The following is a 26,915-nucleotide window of genomic DNA, read 5'->3' as shown; positions in this document are numbered from 1 at the left end:
TAGTTAAAAAACACAAAACTTAATCCTTTTCAAAGAAAAAAAGGCGGGGGGGGGGGGGGGGGGGGGGAGGAAATTTCCAAATTACATTTCACTGGACCCCAGCTAATTTTTGTTGTAATCTTTGATTAATCAGCCCAGTCCCATCCCAAATTCATCTCTAGTCCTGCTGAAGGCATTTCCTGAGGTGGGTGCCAGCACCAGGCACCAAGCAAGGGTGTGGTGGCACCCTGGGCTGGATGTCACTGCACGCACAGAGGGGCAGGAGGCTGCTCCTGGATGCAGACTGCCATCTCCCCAATCCTTGTCCCCAGGTCATACCATGGTCACCAGTAGAAGGGGATGTGGATGCCCCCAGCAACCTTCAGTAACTCTGGCTCCTACCCTATTCCTTTCATGTGCACATAGGGAGGGCCATGGTAGAGCCTGGAGGCAGCAAAGGCTTGCTGCAGGGGGATAAAAAGTGAATAGAGAGAAATCACCTCTCATTTTTCAGCAAAGTGGGGAATGCTGGGGAGTTGAGGCCACTAAAAATATTCTAATAATGGGGTTGGATAGGCCCAACAGGTCCACCATGCTCAGCTGGTGCTGCATGGGAGACCCCCCCCAGTCAACTGCTGCACCATGATTCTTATCCCTGTCATTCCCCCAGTGCAAGGGTCTACAGCATCAGACATGTAGCAGGAGGCTCCTGCCCCAGAGCAGCAGAACGCAGCCCAGATGGAGAAGCCCTGGGAGAAAACCCAAGTTCCTCCAGGTTGGTATGGTTTAGGTGCCAAGCTGAGAGTGGAGCCTGTTTGTTTGATGATGAAAATAGCTAATGAGCCCATGGAGAAGGACAAGGGGATGAGCCAAGTCTCCTGCTCCTGCCTGCCCAACCATTGATCCCCAGGCTTCCCCAGCATCTCTCGCCGTCCCAAGAACTTCCTCCAAAGCTGTAGAGCCTTGGATTCCCGGTTTTGACTGGAAACATCAGGGAGATTAATCAGAATTCCTTCTCATCAGCCTAAAGACTTCTTTATTATTTGTGACTGGGAACCATTCCCACCAGAAATGTGTAGCTGGTTATGATTTAAATGTTTCTTCTAAGCCGGGAAATTTCCAGGAAGGTCTAATAGTAAACACAGCAACGTGCCCACAAGTTACAGATCAGCAGTCCTGTTTGTTTAATTCATTTGCCCAGGAAAATAATTAATGCAAAACTGATGGTGGTTTTTTGTTTGTTCCCTAACACAATGTTATCAGTGCATGCCCTCAGTGCATTTTTGCTGCAATTATAAAGGTTTTTCCAGCTGGAAAGTGAGTCAGATTAACTTTTTTTCTTTTAAACTAATGACCATTTAATGTCAGATAAAAGGTTTAGAGGAAAGGATTAAGTACCACTTTCAACAGAGATGGTGGGAGATAATTGACTCAATTTACTCAGTCGGTGCAGGGCATCAGTACACGTGGCTGTTGAAATACAGCAGAGCAAGGAACTGGGACACAGACTCAGCACTCTCCCCATGAAGGTGGGAGCTCACATTTTTCCCTCCATCATCCCTGCACGTCCAACTCAATGTCCCTAGCAGGTGTTCAAGTGCCCCCCAGGCAGATGCAGCTATTCCTGATGTGGAACTAGCAACACCCTTCAAACAGCAAAGAAGTTGCAGGACAGGTGTGAAACCATTAATAAGCCCCCAAAGGCAGGTAATGAAGCTAAATGCTCCAGTTCAGACTCTTGCCAGCAGTCACAGCCCTCTCTTGACCCTCCAGCCTCTGGCCACAGCCACATTCTCACTTGCACCCACCACCTCTTCTCTGGAAACTTCCAGCCCAAGCAACTTTAACTAATCTTTCATTTCTGTGTAAGCTTCTGATCCATTTTTCCTTCTCATCACTGCAGCTTTCAAGGGCCTGGGGTACTTTCTCCTGGAGCAATGGTTTTTGCTGTGCACCCACATGGCTGATCCCTTTGCACAGGACAGGTTCCTCCAGGCACTGACACTCCCCTCTGCTCACTGCCAAACCTTCCCTGGAGCTTTTTCTCTGTATCCCAGGGGACCATGTGGCCCTTCTTCCTCTGGCTGTGAAGCCACCAGGAAAGGCTCTGATTGGTGCTCTGATCACTTGCCTTGGGTGAAAAGATGTTTAATGAAGCACATACTATAAAAATGAACAACTGCATCATAAAGTCCTGCTCCCAGGACTCTCAAAGTGGCACTATGCAGAAGTCACCTATACATTTAAATGTCATGAATTCCATCTAAGGGCAGGGTTTAGGTTTGTTCCCCAAGTCATTCACTTTTCAAAGGCCATCCCTGCCTCCCAATGCAGCTGTGAGACAGTATCTGGCGTGTCCCACACACTTGGGGACTTGATGCTCTGGGGAAGCAGGGCTTCTCCAGGGCTTGTGGCTGAGCTAACAGTGGTCAATCCCACTAACTCAGCAGAGCCACTGTCTGCTTGCAGATGCCACCTGGGAAGGGTGAGGGTCTGTTTTTGTTGTCTTCTTCCAAGAGCATGATGTGATCTCAGTTCACACCTTGAAGAAGTACGAAGCAAGCATCCAGCCTTGAATCACTTGGCTGCTTCAGCAGATCTTAGATTAGAGCACCTTGGGCCAGGTTCAGACCACCTACCATGATGTCTGATGACAGCACCCCACAGTTGGGCTGGCCAGGCCAAATCTGCTCCTCATCCAGGTGATAGAGAGGACATCCAGTTGCTCTGCAGCAGCCTGGAGCTTTTGGAGCCAGACCCACCTTGTGCCCTGCAGCTATTTTTGATGTTTCCCAGCGAATCACCAGACAGAGCTGTTGAGGCTCCTGTAGCAAAGGACTCACCACGTGCATGGATCTCTTCCTGAAATCACAGCAGAAATCCTTCTGCAACATGCCAAACGGATGGGACTTGAACACTGAAATCCTCAGGGCAATGAAAGATCTCAGCCTAGATGTGTGCAAGGAGCTTGTACAATCAGGCTGCAAAACACTGAACTCAAAACTTGCCACGTTCAAGATCAAACATCTCAACTTCTCCACCCCTGGAACAGGACTACTTGCACTTAGTCTTTTGGCATGGCTGGTGCAAACAGCAGCGCGGGCTAGAGAAGAACTGGGTGAAGGTAGGAGATGACAGTTCTCTCCAACTCCAACTGGCAAGGGTGGCCATACAACAGTACTATGTGTCAGCACTGGTACTGTCTCAGCAACAAGCACAGAAGATGGCATCTGTGCAACATGGGAAGGACTCTGGGATCCAAAATGCTCCAAGAGAAAACACAAGCTAGGGTTTGTGAGCAGCAATGCTGCCACATGGGCAAAGGTCTCCTTAGGGAGAGATGCCTGTGGAGCTACCTACAAGGGTCCCTGCAAGGCCATTATGGAGCATTTTTACTGCTCCTTTAGCCAGTGCAGCAGTGTGAGAAATTACAGACGTGTGTGATAGGATCCAAAGCACACTGAAAGTATCTTGTGCTTTCTTCAGAGCTGTTTAACATGGACAAAATAAGATTAGACCACCACGGCTTTTGCTGGGTGGGATGAGAGAAGCACTCATCCCATAAGGGGTTACACTGCCCATTGCCCTGTCCTTCCAGGTCTGGTCTCCAGGCTCCCATAGTCTGAACCCAGAGGTTAATCGCCATGCCAAATGTTAATTTTCCCCAAGTCAAGAACCGCTCTCTTTCAGCACTTTTGAAGTTTGCTGCCTTTCATTGAATTTCCCAGCCTGTGTTAGGAGAGCAGGTGAGCAGGAGATCCCAATTTGCTTTCTCTGCAGTCTAGACTATTCATTACTTTCCTGTCTCTAAATGAAGCAGGCACAGTCCTTTCAATGCCTCCATAAAGCATTCCCTCCCCAGGCCTCTAATCATTTTCATTGTCAGCCTCTGAACGCTTATTATTTCCACTCTATCCCCTTCTGAGATCAGATATCCCGAGAGGAGCCCAGCACGTTAGCCAGGGTCTCCTCCAGATCTCTGCTGTGAGCAGGCTTTGGGGAATCTTTTACATCTCTCTCTTTAACCATCCTCATATTTTGTTTTACTTTCCCAACAGCAAAAAGGAAAAACTACCCTGGAGTGGTTGTGGATAGCTCAATAAAAGCGTAAATTATTACAATTAATTTGGAGCTGGATGATGTGCTTGTGGAGCTGGAATTATTCCTCACTGTGCCTTGCCTCGCAGTTGTCAGGGGTGAATTTTATCTGCCATTGTGCTGCCCATTCACCTAGCTTTGTGTGGTCTGACAATATCTCAACCCAAGGTGGTATATGGTTGCAGGCACTGCCGCTCTCGTTATTTACAATGGCTAATTAAGATCCTGCTACAACCTTCATCCCACCCTTAATTCTTACGAAGCAGCCAACAAAAGGTTTTGATTTCCTTTTTGGCTGGAAGACCTTTTGGCTTCTGCAAAAAGGGGATTAAGAATGAAAGCACATAAAGGTATGTGCACAATCACAAAGTCATAACAGCTCTCCGAGTGCAGCCTCCCAGGAATGAAACGCAGCATTAGCAAGAAGGGCTAATTGGGACTGGTTTAAAGAGTGCACATTGTGTAGCCGAGTCCGGTAACACTTTTGATCAGGCAGACAACACAGCCACAAATTGCTTTCTTTCCCCTCCAAAATATCTGGCCCTGCAGGAAACAGCATTTTACCTTTCCCAAGCAGCCCAGACAGACAGACGGGCAGACGGACTGTGCTCATGAGCTGGGTGAGCTCTGTGGGTCACACCAGCTGCTCTGCGGGGCACAGCCTGGACAAGCCCAGCTCTCCATGGAGTCCAGGCAGATGCGGGGGTCCAGGCAGATGCAGGGTCCCTGTCCCCCATGCTCAGCCTCAGGGTCCCCAGAGGCTGGAGCTAGCTCTGATATGATCCCCAATGTCACTGTCATCGCAACTTTAGGAACGGATAGGGCCATACAGTTGCAGTTTGCTCAGATTTTCTCTCCAGGGAGTGTTTTGGGCATTGCCATCAGCTGCAGGTTTCAGAGTAATTGCTCTCCATCACCTCCTTGCCTTCAAGTGGGGGTGGGTGCAGATCTCTGTTCTGAGACTGCCTCCAGAGAGCTTCCCAAATGCAAACATAGCTACATATCCTCTGGTGTGAACTTTGCACCAGAGCCTCCCGATTGCAAATGCTGCTCCAGAGCCTCACAACTGCAAATCTGCCTCCCAGTTCCCAAATGTGCCCCAGAGCGCCTACTGAATGCAAACCTTGCTCCAGAGGAAGCTGCCCTCCCTGTTGCCTGATTCTCCAGTGGGCAGCCACCCCTCAAAGGTTCTGCCCAAGGTCCCTGCGTCACTGAGCCAGCTCCATGAGCCAAGCTGGGGAATCTGGTTCGTTAGCTCTTGGCAATGCCATCCCCCCAAATGCCATGGCATGCAGAAATCTATGAAAACCAGAGACCCGAGACATGTGTTTTTGTTTGTTTGCATGTGCCAACATTTCCAGGGGCTCAGAAATGTGTGCCTGTGAAGGCTGCGTGTGTGTTATTCATTTAGGATCATTTTCAGCCCTTATAATAGGAGGCTCATTTTATCCTTTTGAACGCTCTCGAGCAGAGATGATCACAGCCCCAAAGCCTGCCATGGCTGTAAACAACATTTAAGCCCCACATAGCTGTCTCTCCTTGGAAAATGGTCCCAGGAAGGAGTGGAAGGGTTTTCACTCTGCTCGTGTCAGATACATAGATAGATAGGCAGCTCATTCCTCCAGGCTCCTTTGTAAACCCCAGCCAAGATTTTTACATTCTGATTCATGCAAATACGATCAGATGATCAAAGTAACATGTGCTACCTCCCAGGAACTAATGCACTGAGCGTTGGCATGCCGCAGGCCACAGCCTATCTCACACCATCGCTTTCCCTCCTTGTTCCTGACACGGCTTCCTCCTGTCCTTGCACACACCATCCCTCAGGCAGACAGCTGGCTCTGAACCAGCTGGGATGGGGTCTGCCTCAAGCTGCCTCTCTGCACGGCCTCACTGAACACTCAGAGGACCTTGACTTGTGTCCCCTCTGCTCCACCCACAGCAGAGTTTCGGATGGTGCATCTCTCTCCCCTCCAAAATGAGTACACAATTATGGAACCCCTAGCTACAAAGTTTGGGGATGAAATCTCCCAAATACAAGTTTCTCCCATGATTTCCATAGCTCCTTTCATTTACGCCAGGTGGAAGCAGGTTCAGAATTGCCTCTTTTGGGGGTGAAAAAATTGGCTCTTCCAAGCCTGAGACTAATCAAGAGGGTGAAAACACAACTCAAGGGAGAAACGAGCGCTCAGTACCCAGTTGGGAAGAAGAAATTGCAACATCACCTGCAGTGCTTCACCCAGCCAGGACATGCTGTCCTTCATCCAGGACATCCCACAAAACACACCAGGAACATCATGATAATTGTGCTGCTTACCCAAGGAAGGAACTCCCATTAGAGGCTTCGATGTGGTTACCTCTTCTGTTATTGCTGGCCGCTGTGGTTGTTGTTTTCAAAACAAAGGCAATGTTTGCTATCCTTCAAGCCCAAGCAGACCAGTTCATCTCTCTTCAGCTTGGTTTGATGTGGCTTGGGAAACTCAACCGGTCGTTTCCCAAGCCTGGTGTAATTTGGTTACTCTTCCTGTGGCTCGGCCACGGGTCCTCAAATCTGGCAGGCACTTGGGGATGTGCAGACAATTACCTTTTTGTCTGCTCCAAAACTAGAAATCAGCTGTTCCCTGGGGAAGTGCTGGTCACCTTTGGACTGCTCTGATCAGGCTACAACTTTCCATAACTTTCTGAGTATAAACGAGTTCCACCCAAACCAAAACTGGCTAGGTACCGGAGTGGTTGCCATCAGCTCATGGCTTGGCTTGGCTCTGTGGGTCACCACTAAATCTTGACTGACAGGTATGTGCCTGACCTCGCACAGGGACTCTGCAGGTGACTATAAAAAGTGATGCTCATGGTCTACATCTCCTTGGGCTGGCACCTTAATATGGGCATTGTGGGCTTAAAAATACCACGGGAGAAAAGAAATGGTGGTATGAGGGCCAGGATTCAGCCTCTGGAAAAGAAAAGAGGAGTTGCAAGGGGCAGCAAAAATGGGTAAGACATGGCCAATGCAGAGAAAGTTTGGGCTCTGGACCCTTCATTAGGCTCTGGGAAAAGGTGGTGGGACATCATCCAGGGCTTTGGTCTGTGCAGCAAGGTGGCATTTGCTAAAGCAGCAGTAAAATGCCACAGAAGTGGAGTTCTAGAGCAGGGCTTAAATCAATTTGGAGACATTGAAAAGAGTGTCAGGTGAAAAATATGTAAGTGAGATTTATAGGGGTATTTTACACATCAAATATTATTTTTTGCTTTCACAGCAACGCTTCTGATTTCTGTTATTTTGTCCCTTATAAAGTACCTTCTTAAATAGGGTGAATTAAATGGTTTTAGTAAACTCAGATCTCTCCAACCAGTACTTTGTCTCACTTAAAAAATAAAAAGAAGTGAGAAGAAAGAAGAGAAGAGGAAGAGAAGAGGAAGAGAAGAGAAGAGAAGAGAAGAGAAGAGAAGAGAAGAGAAGAGAAGAGAAGAGAAGAGAAGAGAAGAGAAGAGAAGAGAAGAGAAGAGAAGAGAAGAGAAGAGAAGAGAAGAGAAGAGAAGAGAAGAGAAGAGAAGAGAAGAGAAGAGAAGAGAAGAGAAGAGAAGAGAAGAGAAGAGAGAAAAAAGAAAAGTTTCAGTTTGACCTGGTTTTGGCTCCCTAATTTTTCAGCTCACACCGTTGGATATAACAGAGTCCATGTAGGTTACATCATTCATGAGGAATCTCCTCTCATCCGTCTCCAAATGAATAACAACAAACCTTCAGAAAATAATTGAAGTTTTATATATATCCCTTGGCCATTCAGGTGGTATGGCTGGCACAAGACAGCGGCACTTTAAACAGCTGTAGTGAACCTTAAGTATAAACTTCCACCCTTTGGCTCCACACCAGGAAACAATGCAGAGGAATATACCTGCTTTTCCCTGCCACAGACAACACCCGCAGGCTTTCATGCCTTCAGAGTGGACAGAGGAGAAAAACTTTTTTCCTGAAGGATGCTCATGCTTTGTCCCTTTCTGCAGCATTGGATGAGAAGGACCAAGCAGGGCTCTGGGTGGAGAGAGACAAGGAACTACTGGAGAGAGTCCAGTGGAGGCTACAAAGATGGTGAGGGGCCTGGAGCATCTCTGTGAGGAGGAAAGGATGAGAGACCTGAGGCTGGTGAGCCTGAAGAAGAGCTGCCTGAGAGGTAATCTATTTGATGTTCAGCAAGAGCTAAAGGGCATGAAGCTGGGGCCAGACTCTTGTCAGTGGTGCCCAGTGACAGGACAACGGGCAATGGACACAAACTGGAACCCAGGAGATTCCACCTGAACAGGAGAAAGAATTTCTTTGGTGTAAGGGTGCTGGAGCCCTGGAGCAGGCTGGCCAGAGAGGTTGTGAGGTCTCCTTCCCTGGAAAAATTCCAAAGATACCTGACCATTGTGATCCTGGGCAAGCTGCTGTGGGTGATCCTGCTTTATGGGGGGGGGGGGGGGGGGGGGGGGAGGGAGTTGAACTAGATGATCTCCAGAGAACCCCTTCAATCTTTACCATTCCATGATTTTTTGGTACCATGACAAGCAGATGGCTTTTCAGGAGATATTTACAACTATACTGAGACACACACACACAAACCTCCTCCTCCTTCATTATCAGGTATCTGCATTGTAGAGTTACCCAGTGCCCTATAAAGAGCCACCACTACTGTACACACACAGTTTCATGTTACAACCTTCGTTTTCAAGGATGGGCACAGTAACACAGCATGCTTTTGGAGCCAAACTCACCTTTCTGTTACTCAATCTGTTCTATCAAGAGCAGATTCTTTGACCAGAGTCAGGCCTTCTTTGGTGAACAAACTCTCTTGGACAAGACAAACTGCTATAATTCTTCTCCTTCTGGAGCCTGAGGTCCCATCTGAAATCTCCATTCTCTTCTACTGCTTTTGTAAAAGTGCAGAGACACCAAAATGTTCATTAAATCCAGGAGAGCTGATGGACATCCACAGGGCAAACCACTGCCCATAGCACTATATATGCACCTGTCAAGCCTTGCTCCAAGAGCTGATGTAGGCTGTTTGCTCAAACCAGCCCTGACTTCCACCTGGCCATGTTTCTGTAAGCCAAGGTAAATAAGATATTGCAAAGACCAGGTGATTTGAGGCAATGCAGTCAGCAGGGATGAGCCAAGCTCAGGCCTTGTGATTCTTACCAGGGTCCTCCCCAAGCTCTGAACCGCTCCCATGTGCATCTCCCTACAGACACACCAGGTTCACAGGCACCAGAGCATCCAGCCCATTTAGGTTATGGCCTTAACTCCAGAAGTCAAGGACATAAAAACTGGGTCTTCTCATTACTGAAGCATTAGGGCAGCATTCCTTCCCCAAACGTCATTGTATTTGTCCTTCTTGACCCACCTTGAGACACTGATTGGAGGAGTACATCAGCTATGTTCTGAAAACATGCTCCTGGAAGAGGCTTCCCCACTTCACATCTGCAAAAAGGTCATCTCTAACTGTGAGCCAGTGCTGTGAGCATGATCCTGAGCTGAAGACTGCAAGGGCAGACCAAGAAAACAAGCACCAAGTTTCACATGCTTGTGCTTCTGAAGGATGCATTGCCAAAAGTCAGCTGCTGGTAAAATGGGCAGGTCAGGCTCAAACAGGGCAGACCAGCTGCAGCAACTGCCCAGCTTTGTGGCCCAGAGCCTCCAAAGGCATCAACAAAGTAGAGGCAGAACAAAAATACTTTGCTCTCAAGTTGGAAGGACCACACCAGCTTTAGGGATCTACCTGTAGGGACATCAACTTGGTCAACCACTCTGACCCACTGACAGCTCTGTAGTCCAGGAAAAGTTGCAGGTAAGCTGGAAGACATCTTGCACAGCAACCAGGACACTCTTTGTCTTCTTGGCCAGTGATGACCCCCAGGTGCCATGGTGAAGGGTTTATCTTACTCTGACCACACCCAGAGCCCATGTGAGCCTTGACCACCAACCCTTCACCACCACAGGAACAGCATGGGAGACACACCACCAGGAAGGTCATACCAAACAGCAGGCTGCTTTGTGCTACCTGCCCAAAGTATTGACAAAAAAATTTTCTGGACCTACAAAGTTTCCCTCCTGGGATGGACTGTACATTTTGCAATCTAATAAAGTTCAAGGGCAAGTGTAGGGTCCTGCACCTAGGGAGGACAAACCCCCTACAACAGTACAGGTGAGGGGCTGACCTGCTGGAAAGCAGCTCTGTGGAAAAACACCTGGGAGTGCTGGTGGACAACAGGAAGACCATGAGCTTGCAATGTGCCCTTCTGGCCAGGTATCCTGAGATGCATCAAGGAAAGTGTGGCCAGCAGGTCAAGGGATGGTCTCCTCCCCCTCTAAACTGCCCTGCTAAGGCCTCATCTGGAATATTGTGTCCAGTACTGGGCTCCCCAGTTCAAGATGGACAGGGATCTGCTTGAGAGGGTACAGCAAAGGGCTACAGAGATGATCAGGGAACTACAACAGTCTTATGAAATAAGGTTGATGGACTTGGGGCTTTTTATCCTAAAGAAAAATCCAAGGGGGGATCTTTCAATACTTACAATCTGGAGAAGGACAGAAAACCTGTCAGAAGGACAGGTCCAGTCTTTTTTCAGAGGTGCCCAGTGACAGGGCAAGAAGTAATGAGAACAAACTTGAGTACAGAAAGTTCCATCTAAATGTGAGGAGGAATTTCTTTATTTAGAGGGTGGTAGAGCCCTGGAACAGGCTGCCCAGAGAGGTGGTGGAGTCTCCATCTCTGCAGTCACTCAAAGCCCCCCTGGACATTGTGTTCCTGTGAAACCTGCTGTAGTTGAACCTGCTCTGGCAGGGGGTGGGGTTGGACTGGATGATCTCCAGAGATCCCTTCCAGCCCTCTTATTCTGCAATTCTGTGTGATTTGGTGTGCCTGGTGGCCCTTGACCGACCACAGCATGCCACTATCTGATCTCAGGGATAAAAACCTTGCTACAAATCTAGCAGCACTTCTGGAACAGCAGCTATAATTTGCTTTTATTAAGTCCAATTAAGCAATATATTCATTTCCAAGTGTGCCCACCCAGAGCTGCACACACATTAATTCCATCAGTTGCTTCAAGCAATCACCCAGCACTACACCTCTCGCTCTTGAGTTTATTTCCACAATAGTAGTTAAATCCTTGTTAACAATTTTCAGTTACAAAGTAAATCAAGTGTAATAGCCTATGTGGGGAATCTCAGCTCATATTTAGGGAATCTGAAGACTTTCTGAAAGGAAGAAATGTTAAACACCACGGACAAGCTCCTTCCCTAAAGTCTGGAGGTCAACAGAGGGATTTGTTCCAATGGGGCTGTTGACAACCACTCGAACCTCTGGCCTAACCACCAAGCATGATGCAGGTGAAGAAACAGCACATGCCTGGTAGCTACAAGTACAAGGCTGTCCATCACCAGGCATTTCCCCCTATTTTTGTCCATTTCTGAGTCTCTCCTCCCCAGAGCACCCTTCTGCACAATGTGAAGGTGCTCTGAAGGGAACCTGGTGTGAATTCATCTTGTCTTTGCTCCTGCTTTTGTTGTTGATAAAGCCTAATGAGCAGATGATAAACCATAAACACTCAATTCACACCATCCCAGCCAAAAGCTCTTTCTGACAGCACCTAACCCAGATGAGCACTGTTATCTCCTCACCACACTGATTTTTCACAGTGCAAGGAACTTGCCTCACTGCTGCCCAGGAAACATTCTGGTAAATCAATGACACAGAGGCCCCAGCAGCCAATTTGCATGGCCCCTAGTTTCCACTTGCTGGTCTCCAAATCCAGCAGACACTGTGAGACAGGAAAAAGATCTTACCCAGATGCTCTTGGCCTCACAGGAGATCCCTTCTGCCCAGATTTCTCCAGCACTAAACGCCTCCACCCCAAAATTTCCCCAAAGGCAATCAAACCCTGTTGTTCTGACAGTGAAACCATCAGTGCCATGGGCCATGGCGATATTTCAAGGAGGAAAAAAAGCACCCATAAATCCTTTCTCTCTCTGAAAGTCAACTGGGTTTCTTCTCTTGGAGGTACTAACACAGCAAATCTTCAGCCTCTTCCAATCCTCCACCCCTGCACTCCTCTGAACCTTCCCCAAATCACTCCCACATGAATCAATCTGAAGGCAAAGCTGGCAAAGCCTTTCAGCCCCCACCAACCAATTCCACCACCATGCCATCAGGTCCTGCTTCCATGCTTGTCTCCAGGTGCACCAGGAGAGCAGATCCCTTTACATACACTGGCAGAGGGCCTGCTTGAGTGACTACCTGTGCTTAGCTGAGATAAAGGCAACACCTGTAATGCTGCCTAGCTTTTAGTGGAGCAGCATGGAGTAATCTTGCTTAGCACTGTTCATTTTTCTCCAGGCTTGCAAGGTTTGGAGATCAGTTCAGATAAGCACCCTCAAGCTTGCATGCTTATCTGCTCCATCTCCTAAACAGCTTTGATTTGCAGGATTTGGCTGCAGCTACCAGAGTTATCTTGAGAAACCTTGTTATGGAGAGTTGTTCTTCTGATTAACAAGAAAAAAATCTTTCTCAGTGGCTTTGAGCATTTTCAGCCTTGGATGAAATCAAGGAGGGTAGCATCAGAGAGAAGGGAAAAGTCAAGTGAGCATCTCATTAGAGCTTCCCTTGGGCTAAGCTGAGGTCAGTTATTTCATCTGACTTCTTTTTCCCCCCTCTGTTTATTGCTGTCTTACCCCATCACCACCACAGAGGTCAGTCCATATAGGCAGGTTCATGCCATGCATTTATGCATGGCTTCAACATCATCCATACCCTGTGCTAAACACTTGGGAGGAAAGTTGGCTGCACTGACCAGGAAAGCAAGTCATCAACAGACAGAACACTGCAGGGCAGGGGAGAGGGGTTTGTGTGGCTTGAGGGCAAGTTTTAATTCAAATTTGGATCTTTTAAACAGCTAAAACAAACAGCCCCTCTCAAAACCTCCAGTGAAGGAAACACAAGCCATACATAAGTACGTGTTAATTGAGTCAGATGCTCATTTTCCAGTTTACTTTCTGCTTGGCCAAAGCTTTAGGAAATATTCATTGGACTGAAAAGTAGCAAATTTAACTCCAGCACTTGAAAAATCACAGAAACATAGAATCACAGAATGGTTTGGAAGAGACCTTTCAAGGCCATCTAGTCCAACCCCACTGTAGTCAGCAGGGACATCTGCAACTAGAGCAGGGTGCTCATGAGCCCCAACCAACCTGACTTGAGATGGTTCCAAGGATGGGGCATCTCCCACCTCTGCATTTTGAACTGATTCTTTAAAACAGAGTTCTGGAAAGCCTGGGAGCTGTGCAGGAATGTCCTGGCCTGGTGCAATGCCACTGCCCAATGATGGGGAAGGACCCCCATCTGCAACTACAGCAACTTGTTCTAGGGATGGGGTCTCCACCACCTCCCTGAGCAACCTGTTCTGGTATTTCACCACCCTCATAGTTCTCTCATTCTCATCCCCCTCATCAACCCTAATGAGATTTCCTCCTTGTGAGAGAAGAGAAGGCCCTGGGAAGATCTTCATGCGGTCTTCCTGTACCTGAAGAGGGCTACAAGAAAGCCAGGAAGGGACTTTTTACAAGGGCTTGTAGTGAGGATGAAAGGGAATGGATTGAAGCTTGAGAAGGGGCAATCTAAACTGGAGATTAGGAAGAAATTCTTTAGCGTGAGGGTGGTGAGACACTGGAACAGGTTGCCCACAGAGGTCATGGATGCCTCCACCCTGGAGATGTTCAAGGCCAGGTTGCATGAGGCCTTGAGCAACCTGGTCCAGTGGAAGGCATCCCTGTCCATGGCAGGGGTGTTGGAACTAGGCGGCCTTTAAGGTCCATTCCGACTCAAACCATTCTATGTATCTATGAATTAGCAATGAAGTTTAGAGTGGGGAACCAATCCCTAACATGTCCTGCTGCCCTCACCTCAACAATAAGTAAGCATTAAAAGAAAACCACTCCTCAGGGAGAGGAAGGCAGCATGAACAACAACAATAACAACAACAACAACAAAAAGTACATGTGTTTTAAATAATTTTCTTTTAATTGTTGAGGCAGTAATACTTGGTTCATGGAACTGCAATATACAGAGAGGTGAAATAAATAGCTTATATATATATAATATATATAATATAGCTGGTTTTAAAATATTCCCTTATCATTGGTGTACTAGGTCATCTTGTAGTCACTTGAATGTATTTAGCAGCATTCTCCAGAACTGAGCATAATGCAGGATCACGGAGCCGTGACACCTTATGTCGTCAGAAAGGTTACAGAAGATCGATGCGTCGAGAACTCCACGGGAACTCAATCACTGCGGCACAAACCATCTTGTCGCGGGGCCGGCGTGCAGCAGACAATAAATAGATGACTGCAAAACCGGCGCACTGCAGGGCAGGGTCTCGGTAACTTTGGGAAAGAACTTTGGTTTTCTTTGGTTTTTCTTTCGTTGCTTTTAACAATGACTTGTTTCGTTTTGTTTTGCTTTGCTTTGCTTGGTTTGCTTGGCTTGGCTTGGTTTGCTTTGCTTGTTTTGTTTTGTTTTGCTTGTTTTGTTTTTCCTCTGGGGATCTGCTTGTAAAGTTGTCCTTTCAAAAAAAAAAAAACAACAAAAAAAAACCAAACAAACAAACAAAAAAAAAACAACAAAAAAGAGAAAACAACAACAACAACAATAAAAAAGGCAAAATAAGCACCTGTGTGTCATCAACAACAAGAAGTCAATTTAAATAGAGCAGTTCGTTTTGTGTTTTCAAGTCACAATAAATCCCTAACAGCTTTTCCCCAGCGTTTGCCATCTAGTCTTTTATTAATGTTTTGTTTTTGTTTTTGTTTTTTTAATTATTATTATTTTTTTTATCTCTTTTTTTTTTTTTTTAAACACAATGTACAAAAATAGAGCTTCTTCCTTATCTTTAATGTAAAAATATTCCTCTGGTGCAGTTTTTTTTTTAGTTTTTTTTTTTTTAGTTTTCTTCTTTTAATTATTATTTCCTTTTTTTTTTTTTTTTTTTTTTTTTTTTTTTTTCCCCCCCCCCATTGGTGGGGTGTGGGGTTTGGTGGGTTTTGTTCGTTTCGTGTGGTTCGTGATCGTGCCACTGTTCTTGTCTGGGTTTAACTGGGGTTGGTGGGGCGTATTCTCTTAGTCCTCTTGGTGACTGTTGTGTACTTGAAAGGTTTCTGTATCTCCACTTGCCCCTTTGGGTACCTCTTCATAAAATGTACGTCTTGCTGGTTTTCTCGGGTCTTGGGCCCTTTCCTCGGCCTCCCTTTTTTGGTGAATCCAACATACCAGCCTGAATATTTTGCTGACATCAGCGCCGTGTAGTTGTTCTCTAGCACTTTCTCGATGAAGACGCACTCCTTGCTGGTGCCGTCGGGCTGAAAGGGGAGAAGACAGAAAAAAAAGGGGGGGAGGGGGGAAATTGTGTTATGTAAATGCAAACTCAGTGTCCAAAACCCAATTTGGCATCGATAAAATCGTTCACATCTGGATCTTGGTTTTGGTTCAAACATTGTTAATCGGAGCAAGTAACCAACATCAGCTGAAATAGAAAGGATTAAGGGGGGGAAGCATGAAAGCATGAGGTCATCATTTCATTATTATATTTCTTTTTTTTAAAACAACTCCTGTCCGAGGACAGAAAGACAACAGTTGGCTTTGCCCAGTCCAGCTCCTTCAGCGGCAAGCAAAGCGAGACGTTTTGCTTTGCTTTTTCCATTAGGGAAGGAGGATGAGCTGAACTCCTGCCAGGGAAATATCATACTTCATCAGAAGAGATTTTTTTAAAAAATCAGAATCTTGCAAGGGCCAAACAACAGCCTTTCCCCTTGCACTGCTCACTTTTGATATGTTCTCCAAAATACCTCATGGGCTTGTGTCCATAACTACCCAAATCCCACTAAAATCGTTACAAGCTTTAGACTAAGCCTTCCCAGCACTTTGAAAACTCCCCCAAAGCATCTTGAGCACAACACCTGGCAAATAATCCATGCATGGAGCTCTGGGGATGAGCAGAGGGGTGCTGGAGGCACTGAGGTCCCTAATCCCGGCCAGATCCCTGGGACAGCCCTGAAGCCAGCAGTTCCTTCAGCCCCATGTTGCCCCAGGCTTGGCTCCAACTCGCATCCCTGAGAAACAGCAGCAGCAGAAAGGGCTGTTCCCATGCTGGAGCAGCTCCCTGGATAGGACAGCATCCCACCAGCAATGTGATGGCAGCTGGAGGACTATGTGGCAGAGTTCTCAGCCACCCAACCCACCCCAGATCCACTGCCAGAGACGGTGACACAAGTGCCTGATTTCACATGTCTCAGGGAAGATATTTCTTTGCAAGTGGGTTTCATTTCTGGTGGCACAGGGGGGGACAGTCCTTCCTCTATCTTGACATTTCAATCTGCAACCTAAAAAAAGCCACCCAAAGCACAAGGATCTGGCTTAGGCTGCTATGTCCCTAAATTACTTTCCTCCTCACAGAGAGAGCCAAGATCAGCACAGAACTGGAGGCCAAAACCTCCTGAGAATAAGTGCTGCTCCCCAATCACCCTGCAGCAAATTGCCTACCCCACTGCGACTCCTTTCCTGATGCAGCCATTGAGTTTGGCTCAGACTTTGACACAGTTTGGCTCAGTGTGGAGATCTAGCAAACAGATCCAGAGCTGGGCTTTGAATGCAGTACCACATGGATCTTGGGATAGATTTGGGACTCTATATAGTACATGCAACGTGGGAGGGAGTTGCAGCATCACACAACAACATCTTTAAGTCATTCAGCACAGAGGACGTTCTTCTCACCTATAATCTTCCACCAGAAAACATGTTTTGCTGTTTAACTGCTGAGTTACTGACGTTACACCTAGAACATCACATTGTTGTATGCACCAGCAGTTTGTGTTTTATGGGTTCAAGAAAGGAATAATCACAATAGAAGCATCATACAGGACTTAATCTGAGTCTGAGTAAAGCCAAAAGAAGGATTTCCATCATAGTATTAGCCCAACCCAGCTGCATTTTACCCATCCCTGGAGGGACAGAAGAGCCACAGCAGCAGGACCACACAACACCTGCAGCACTGGTCAGTCTCAGGCTGCAGTGACTTTGCTCAGGGGGTCCTCTGGGCAAGGAGATCAGCCCCATGTATTTGACACCCTTTTCCCAAGGCTAGGCCAGCCTGCTGTTTCCTAGAAACCTTCCTAAAACATCTTGGTTGGTACAGTCTGTGGGAAGGGCAGGGGTCATGGGACAGGAGAGAAACCCCTTGGGCTGAGCTGGCTCAGGCTTCCCCACACCTCCGATCCCCACATAACAGTGTATGAGCTGTAAATGGAGTCGCGAGAACCATCAGGCACAACAACCCAGGCTGGAGTCATGCATGAAACGCTCTGTCATTGCCAGCCTCCATGACCAGCCTGGCTTAATACCAGCAGAGCTTGAATTCAATCCTCCAATAATATGTGATATTTACCCTATAATCATTAATGCACCTAAAGGCTTTTGTTACCCTGAGTAGGTCTCATTAAGAGGGCACAGGAAGATCATGGCAACTTCTGCATCAGACATGCTAATCCGAGGTCCATGTTCCCCTATACAAGGACAAAGCTTCTGCCGCCAGGACCAGCAATCTCCATCCTGGGCTAGGCACAAAGGTCCTCTTTCTATCACCTACAACTGGAAGCTCACAAAGACTTTAATGAACGACAGAACTGGGCAAAGCTCAGTGGTTCCAGTTCCTGGGGGGGTTGTTGTCCAAGCCCTGGGTTTGATCAAAGCCACATGAGTGGGGAAGGGGGAAATCAGTCAACACTGTGGGGTTCCACCAGGTTTCAATGGGAAGCCATAAAACCAGCCCCAGGTTGCTCAGGGCTCAGCCCACTACAAACCCTTCCCCAGTGAATGGAGACTTTTTAAACAATACCATGGCTGAGTTTCAAATCCACCCAAACCCAGGTGCTGCTGAACCAGCCGGATCCGTACCGCAGGGGGAGCAGGTAATTGGAAGGGCTGCTCCCCCCGTGCTCATGGAAAGGTCCTGGATCTGAGCCCTGACCTTGTTGCTAGGAGAATTAAGGCGTTTTCTTGCAATTTGGGAGGTTTCTGCTTGTATTGCAATGTCAGTTTCTCATGGAAAAAGAAGACTGGAATGAAAAGAAAGAGTGTGTGTAGAAACGGGAAGTTATTCTATTAATAACAAAAAAGTATTTACTTATACCTTCAAATTTGCCGACAGAGCCTAAGACGGAGACAGGAGGTGGAGGAATAACAAGGTGCAACTTCAGGCCAACCTCAGGGCTAATTTGAAGTAAACAAGGTGCATGAGATAAAATAACTTCATTCTGGAAGAGGAAGAGCTAAACGATTTGATAACATGAAATTACAGTAACATTTACAAGTACCTCGAGATAAAGCAGGATAAGGCCCTCACTTCCCCAAACAGAGCATTCCTGTCCATGCTAAGACACGTCAGAGGCAGACAAATTACTTCCAAATAATTACAAGATGACTTTACAGCAGCTGTTCTAATCCCTAACAGAATAAATCACTCACATTCCCTATACCACGGAGAGCTGGTGATCTATTAGGGAACAAAGCAATTTATAACGGTTTTCAACAATTTGGAGGTGTCACCTTGTTTTCACCAGGAGCCCAGCACTTCAGATCTAATCCTGTCCCTATTTAAATGACAACACACTGGGTGGGTCACTCATCACCTCACTCCAAAGAGAGGAGGATAGAAGAGGAAAGGGAGACAGCTTTAGGCAAGCATCACTCTCTGCTCCAGCCGCTTGCTGCTCCTTCCCCAGGAGCTCCCTGTGCAAATGCTGCTGTCAATATGGGGCTGCACCCTCTGCTGCCAGCGTCAGCTGGGAGATGCTGCCAAGCCACATTTCACACATACTTAGCTGTCAGGATGCACCTTGCTGAGTGATTGCCCTTCAAAATGTGGAGGTTTAGAGAATCATAGACTCAGAATAGAATGGTTTGGGTTGGAAGTGACCTTTAAAGGTCATCTAGTCCAAGCCCACTGCAGTCAGCAGGGACATCTGCAACTAGAGCAGGGTGCTCAGAGCCCCAAACAACCTGATCTGGAGTAGTGCCATTACACCTGGCCTGGTGTAATGGCACTGCCTCATTATGTGGGAGGACCCACATCCAGCCCTGTATCCCCATCACCTTGCAGAGCAGGGCAGGCAGAGGGGCTTTGTGGTCCTGGAGGACGAGCTGCTCCTGCATTTTTCCCTGACAGTCTCACAGGCAGCAGCTGCAGCTGAGCTCCCTGCTCAGAGGAGTAAAAGAGCAAAAGGCAAGGGCTCTCTTCAAGTCAGCATCTCCACCCCTAAATAACCCATTTTTCCCTGATGGCTGCTGCCTGGGCTCATGACAAGGTCATGTCACCATGGAGGTAACAACATGCAGCTCAGTTCTTTGCAGAGAAATAACTGAGAGTATTTTTTTGTTTAAACACACTTCTAATAGCTGTGGGAAGATGTGGTGACTGTTAGCCAGACTTCTGGTGAATGCCTTAAAAAATGCCTGATGTAACGGCCACCTTTGGCTTTGCAAAGGTGAGGGAAAGCACAGCCACACTCACAAAGCCCGAGCAGCACTAAGCACTTACTCTGATGGAGCATCTCAGGGAATCACAGAATGATAAGAGGTTGGAAGGGATCTCTGGAGTTCATCCAGTCCAAACCCCCGCCAGAGAAACTTCAGCTACAGCAGGTTTCACAGGAACACAATGTCCAGGGGGCCTTTGAGTGACTGCAGAGATGGAGACTCCACCACTTCTCTGGGCAGCCTGTTTCAGTGCTCTACTACCCTCCAAGTAAAGAAGTTCCTCCTCACCTTTAGATGAAACTTCCTATACTCAAGTTTGTACTCATTACTTCTTGTCCTGTCACCAGGCACCTCTGAAAAAGGACTGGCCCCCATCCTCCTGTCACCCACTCTTTAAGTGTTAATAAGATCTCCCCTTGGATTTTTCTTCTCTAGACTAAAAAGCCCCAAGTCCCTCAGCCTTTTTTCATAAGACTGTTTAGTTTCCTGATCATCTCTGTAGCCCTTTGCTGTACCCTCTCAAGCAGATCCCTGTCAATCTTGAACTGGGGAGCCCAGTACTGCCCACAATATTCCAGATGAGGCCTTAGCAGGGCAGTTTAGAAGGGGAGGAGACCATCCCTTGACCTGCTGGCCACACTTTATTTGATGCATCTCAGGATACCTGGCCAGAAGGGCACATTGCAAGCTCATGGTCTTCCTGTTGTCCACCAGCACTCCCAGGTGTTTTTCCACAGAGCTGCTTTCCAGCAGGTCAGCCCCTCACCTGTACTGTTGTAGGGGGTTTATCCTCCCTAGGTGCAGGACCCTACACTTGCCCTTCTTGAGCTTCATAAGGTTATCCTCTGCCCAACTCCTCCAGCCTGTCCAGGTCACACTGGATGGTGATCTCCTGTAAATAAGAACTGGGGACCAGCCCTGGATACAGAGAGCTGCTGCCCAGTGACAAAGCTGTGCACTCCAGTCGTCCCAGTGCCTTTACCGAGCCAGGCTTGAGCAGCAGCAGGCAGCCAAGGCTCCCCCTCCAGAAAGGGACATCTCGAGCATGGGATTGTTTATACATCATGGGCCATTTCCACCCCATGTGCAGCTGAAGAGCTCGGAGCTGAAGGAGCTGAGCTGGAGCTAGGGGCTCTCCATGTGCCCTGAGGCTGCTGAGGAGCAGCAGTGGGTTGTTTGTGCAGAGCATTTGGCGACAGGCTCGCCAGTACTAAACGTGAAACACGCTGAACTGACACTAAAGCAGAATTAAGTGCCAAAGCATTTGCTGCTTCTACAATTACACTCCAGAGCGCTTTGGTGCTCCTGCTCTCCTTTTTTATGACCCAACTTGGTCTCATTGTAGTTTGGCTTTCTCATTTTAAGTTCTCCAAATGGAAAGGATCAAAGGGCTCTTTGTTGTCGTAGCAGGAGCGCTCCTCAGAGCGAGGCATTCCTGCCACCAACAGCTTGCTGCTCAGGGGGAATTCGCGGCAGCCTCTGTGCCACTAGCCCCAGCCAAAGCATTAGCAGGTGCAGCGGCTGCCTCCACCTTCCCCCCATTAGCTGGCCACACTGAAGCCACCTGAGCTGCTTTTTATGGGAAAGGGAGGCTGGGGCAGGTTTTCTCATTTATGCTTCACAAATCTGGCTCAGTGGGCACCAGCAAATCCAAACTTCACTCGGCTTTTATGGCAACAATAAGCAGCTCGGGTAACACCGCGGTGTGGGGAGAGATGCCTCCAAGACTGAAAGGTTTCTCTGTTTGCAAAGATCAGGGCACAAATTAAGCCTCACGAGTGATGCTGTGTTAAGCTGTTGTTAGCTAAGCTCCTGCTAAAACGCTTCCCCCCTCCTCAAACGATGCTGCAATTAGAAGCTCTCTGGGTAAGGGGACTGAACATGCTAGGGATGTGCTGCAAATACTAACAAACACCAAACCCTACAAAACCCACTTGTGATGACCCAGGAATGGTGGCCTGGCACAGGGCACAGCCATATTCAGCCTTTCAGGTAAGAGAGAGGTGACTCTCCTATCTAATTATCACCTTTCTGCAGGTTCAGTCTCCAGGCTTGAAGTTAAATTGTGGTGATACCAGCCCTCTGTACAAGTGGGAGCACTTTCCTCAGCAAGGAAAGCAAGCCTCCTTTTCTGCAAAACTCTGGAGCAGGGAAAACTACTGCTCAAGTAAAAGGTTTCCAAAAGGAGTGCTTTTGCAAGAAAAAACCCCGAGAACAGCCTCTTTCTGAAGCCCTGTACCTGCCTCAGTAGACAGACAGACAGTCAGCAGGAGTTTCTGAGCAGTGGTACCCCACTGTGCTGGATCTCAGGGTACCTCCAGGTGTGAGACACAGCCCCTGAGCTCACCCTGAGTTCAAAGGGCTGCTCGAGATTTCCCTCCCATGTTGGCACTGTTAGATTCACACACTGCACTCACTATACAGAAGAAATCCTGCCCTGTGTTTCCTAACTTTCAGAGCAGTAGCAGCAAGGCAAGGTTTGGGTTATCAGGAGATGGTGTGGCTTGGCAGTCCCAGTAAGCCATTCCTGAAGCATCCTCAGGTGAAGACCAAGAGCTGGTGTATCCTGCACCACTGACAACCCATAGGAAGCCCCAGAAATGTTTACACAGCCAGTATCTAGTGACATACGACTTTCAGGAAGCATGTCACTTCCCTGTGGGTTTGCACAAGCTCAACTCCAAGTCAGACAGGCAATGCTGAGAAGCTCCTCCAGACTCCCCCACGGCTTGGAAAATCCTAAGGGAAAGATACTGTGGCAGGGCCTGTGTTAATGCCACAGCTTTTAGCACTGCCATCTCTCCCCCTTCACATGTAAACCTTTTAAAGGTAGGTTAGAAAGCACAATGACAAGGTGGATAGAGGAGCTAACAGATCCAACAATGCTGTAGGAGATACAACTTCCTTCACAGCAGCACAGCTGGGTGCTCTGGCTGCTGGTAAGCTGGGGCCGGCCATCTCGTCCACTTTACAAGCATTATCAGCACAGATCCTCATAAGCATCCTGATGCTCAGCATCCTGGATTTATGGCAAGGCATCCTGACCACAGAGACACCTCTTGACCCAAATGCACATTCTTGCTCCTCGACTGGGCTTTAAATCAGGGAAGCCACATCTATAACTGCCAAGAGTTACTCAGCTTCATGAATGTTTCCTTCAGCTCTCTGCCCTCTGAACCTGCACAATCCTCTGAGGAAAATACTTAGGAGTCATGATGGGCAGTTCAATAAAAGTGTCTGCCAGCACAGCAGGGAGGTTAATTATGTATAGAGGACATCTAAGTGCATTCATGATCAGGGGAAGTAACACAAAACCCACACAGAGGAGAACCTCCAAAGAGAGCACATCTCCATTTGGAGGCCCAGTTTCAAATCAGCATTGCCCATGCTTGTGCCCACCTGCCCAGATGCTCTGAGGGTCCATCTCATCTCTCCTGAGAACACGTGAAAATAAATGGGCACAGTCTTGCACATGTGGGATGGGATCTACAGGCTTCACAGAGCCCTGTCCCTGTTTGTGCCAGACACAAGCTCCAGGAACCACAGGAGGAAAAGAATGGTTGAAAAATTTCATTTCCTTCAACCTTCCATCCAAAAATTCTGCTTTTCTAACTCTTGCTCTTACTGAGCATTGAGAAGAACCCCTCTCAGGCTGCTCTTCTCCAGGCTCAAGAGCCCCAGGGCTCTCAGCCTGGTCTCCTCAGAATGATGCTTCAGGCCCCTCAGCATCTTTGTAGCCTCTGCTGGACTCTCTCCAGTAGTTTACTCTCTCTCTTGAACTGGAAACAATACTCCAAATGTAGCTTCACTAGGGTGGAATAAAGGGGGAGGAAAACCTCCTCATTTCAGATTAATGCAATCTCATTCTGCCAACATTCTGGCAATGACAGCAGTTTGTCTGGGACAAGTTTAAATCAGTGGAGTTTGGAACCAAGAAAGGTCATTGACTGTCTGCAGGATGGCAAATCATATTACTAAGAAAATATAGAAATCCATGATCAAATCAAATGCCACCCATAAAAAATGATCAGCCAGGATTGTTCCAGTTGGTGAATGACAAGCTTCTATCTGAACACAATGAATGCAAGGCTTTCAGGACCTACCCTTCCTTAGGAAAACTTCGTTATCTTGAAGTACCCAAAAGACAAGTTAAGAAAAGGTCAAGACCAAAAATGTATTTAAGCAAAATCTACTTTTCCTTTATGTTAAACACAGAATTGTAAAGGCCATATCAAAGGGACTGTCCTTTGCTATTGTTGGAGCATAGATTTTATTCTCCACTTCAGAGGCAGCCTCTGTTCTCACTGCAGCTCCAAAATCAAGCTGAGAGTCAAGCAGAAACAGTTCCCGAAGAAGAGAATCCACCTGACTGTGCATCTTAGCTGGATACACGTGATGAAGACAGGACTGCATCACATTGTTCCTTCTTGCAAAATAAATACATCAGTGTATTTGCAAAGTAATGTCTAGAAGAGGCATCACCATCATCTTCGAGATGCTCAAGAGCAACCAAAATTGCACTTTGGACATAAGATGATCTTAGGAAAGCAATTAAATCCAACTCAATACTTAGCACCAGAAGACACATACAGCACACCCCCTCTGAACAAACAGGGTGAGGAATGTCCAGGGCTCAAGGATCCCTTCTCAATAATTGTAATTATCATGTAACCTTAGGGAACTGAAAAAATTCCAACGTGACACAGAGGGGCAGCTACCAAGTAACACGGGGGACAGGATGTTAACAGCTTCGTGGTGACACTTGCTCCTTGAACATAGAAAGGGTTTTATTAAATTATCACCTAGCTTTCAAGAAGGTGTTCCTTTTCCTGGAAGGGAATATACAACTGCCAGCCATGGGATAAGAAAAAGATTTAAAGGTCAAGCTTACACGCTTGGTCTGCAGTGTGAACCTTGACTGTGCAAAGCTCCAATCTGAGGGAGACTTGGTGCTTCTTAGGCATACATGGAGGAAAACATGAAGTTTCCTCAAAAGCAATCACAAGAAATCCATAAACTTGTTACACAGCTCTCTGGTGACCAGACACAGCCTGGAGATAAAGGGTCAATGCCTGCATCCTCAGCCAAGCAACTATGACTCTCCAGCATAAAACCAGTATCGGGAAGACATTTATTTTCCAAAATAAAAGGATAAATGACCTTTTGCTTCATTTTAGAGTGAACACTTAATGCATCAGGGCTTTGCACACAGAGCTTCAAAACTGCCTCTAATATCCCTGCACAAACAGTATCAGCCACCTGCCATCCCATACCACAACAAAACAGCAAAACTTCTGTATCCAGCTCTGGAGTCACCAATACAAGAAGGACATGGATCTGTCGGACAGGGTCCATCCAGAGGAGGGCCACAAAGATGATCAGAGGGCTGGAGAGCACCTCTCCTACAACGACAGGCTGAGGGAGTTTGGTCCATTCAGCCTAGAGAAGAGAAGACTCCAGGGAGACCTAAGAGTGCCCTTCCACTACCTGAAGGAGGTCTGCAAGAATGGTGAGATGTTTTATAAAAGCATGAGGTGAGAGGACAAGGAACAGTGGTTTCAAACTAGAACAGGGTAGATTTAGATTGGACATTAGAAAGAAGTTCTTTACTATGTGGGTGGTGAGGAACTGAACATGTTGGCCAGAGACATTGTGGATGCCTCCTCCCTGGAAGTGTTTAAGACCAGGCTGGATGATCCCTGGTCTAGTGGAAAGTGTCCCTGCCCCTAGCAGGGGGTTTGGAACTAGGTGATCTTAGAAGTCCCTTCCAACTCAAGCCATTCTACTATTCTTCCACAAAATTCATCTCATTCACATCATTCTCCCCTCCCTACCTCCAGAGAAACTTCAGTGAAAAGCAATGCTGTAAACAAATCATCACAAACACAGAAGCAGGACAAGGCCCATTGCTCACAGAAAATATTAAGGCTGCAAAGGCCCATTGAGCTCACACAAACTCCTACCAAGCTGAAGGAACCACAGCAGCATTAGAGCCTATCCATGTTTTTGCCAAGGCAGCCTTGGTACAATCAATGCCGGAAAATAGTTTCTCTGGGCTCAACCCTAAGTGGCTTCTTGGGAACCATTACACAGTTGTGCCATCCAGAGCAAGGGTGCTTGGAACAGCCAAGTAACACCAAACCTGGGGTCTGGCCATCTCTTAGCACATTAAACCTACTGAGAAGTAACATGACAAATTATTGTGCCCACATACCCTGAGCCTGCATGATAACAACATCCCTACTATAACACCTAGCAGCCCCTCCTTGGGGAAGTCTTCTGACACATTTCCAGCACTGTAAAGATTTGAAATTGCAACAAATGAACCAGAGGATACAAATTCCATCAGCATCCACATAAGTTTGAATGTGATGGTTCAGATACCCAGCAATGTGAAAGGAGCAGCTGTGGAAGGTTGTGCAATGATACCAAAAGCCTCATGATATCTGGGGGCTGAGACTGGAAGATGGTGCTGGCTGATTTTAGCTTCCACTTTTAATTTTAGAAGAATCTCACAGAATCACAGGATGTTAGGGGTTGGAAGGGACCTCTGGAGATCTTCAAGTCCAACTCCCCTGCCAGAGCAGGACTATAGAATCTAGCACAGGTCCCACAGGAATGCATCCAGAAAGGTCTTGAAAGTCTCCAGAGAAGGAGACTCCACAACCTCTGTGGGGAGCCTGTTCCAGTGTTCTGTGACCCTTACAGTAAAGAAGTTCTTCCTCATGTTGAGGTGGAACTTCCTGTGATGATCTCAGCTCTTAACTTTTCAGAACAATTATTCAAAATATTTTCCACTGGTTGGAGGAAAAAAAAATAAATTAAAAAAAAGCCTGCTTAGGTGAATGCAGAAGATGCCAATGGCTCTACCGAAAGACAGCTGGTTTTGTCTCTTCATGGCTTTTAAGACTTTTGTAATCCTGCAGCTCCTGACTCAAGATTTTCAGACACATGAGGCTGGCTTGGGATCAGGTCCCTGTGCAAAGTATGACAGGCTCCAAGGTTGCTTGGCTCCAGGTTCCACCGAAGGAGTTTATTTAGATGACTTAAACTAAACCAAACTCACAGGGGAATGAAAGCCTGGGAAGAGTTCCCTTGAAAAAGGACCGACCCCACTCTGTAGGAGGAGCCAGGCTGCAGTTCAGAATGAGATCTGAGTGAGATCCAGCAAAAGCCATGTCAAGTTTTGCTTTCACACGAGATGCCAAGTCAGAATGGTTTACTGCTGAACACGTCACAGAGAGATCCACAAATCACACGCTATTAAACCCGACACCCCAC

At 47.2% G+C, this 26,915-nt stretch overlaps 1 protein-coding gene across 2 annotated transcripts in view; it reads right to left on the bottom strand.

Moving 5' to 3' along the window:
• Positions 1–15,184: 15,184 nt before the first annotated feature.
• Positions 15,185–26,915, bottom strand: part of FGF18 (fibroblast growth factor 18) — a 75,713-nt gene continuing 63,982 nt past the window's right edge. For both annotated transcript variants that reach the window (XM_054168406.1, XM_009905746.2), the window contains one exon: positions 15,185–15,463. In XM_054168406.1, the coding sequence (XP_054024381.1) occupies positions 15,197–15,463 (267 nt within the window). In that variant the 3' untranslated portion in view covers positions 15,185–15,196. The remainder of the gene's footprint in view (positions 15,464–26,915) is intronic.

The sequence above is a fragment of the Dryobates pubescens genome, chromosome 16 (genome assembly GCF_014839835.1).
Source record: "Dryobates pubescens isolate bDryPub1 chromosome 16, bDryPub1.pri, whole genome shotgun sequence".
NCBI classification, from domain to species: domain Eukaryota; kingdom Metazoa; phylum Chordata; class Aves; order Piciformes; family Picidae; genus Dryobates; species Dryobates pubescens.
Note: the sequence above shows the minus strand (reverse complement) of the source record. Positions and strands in the feature narration are given on the sequence as shown.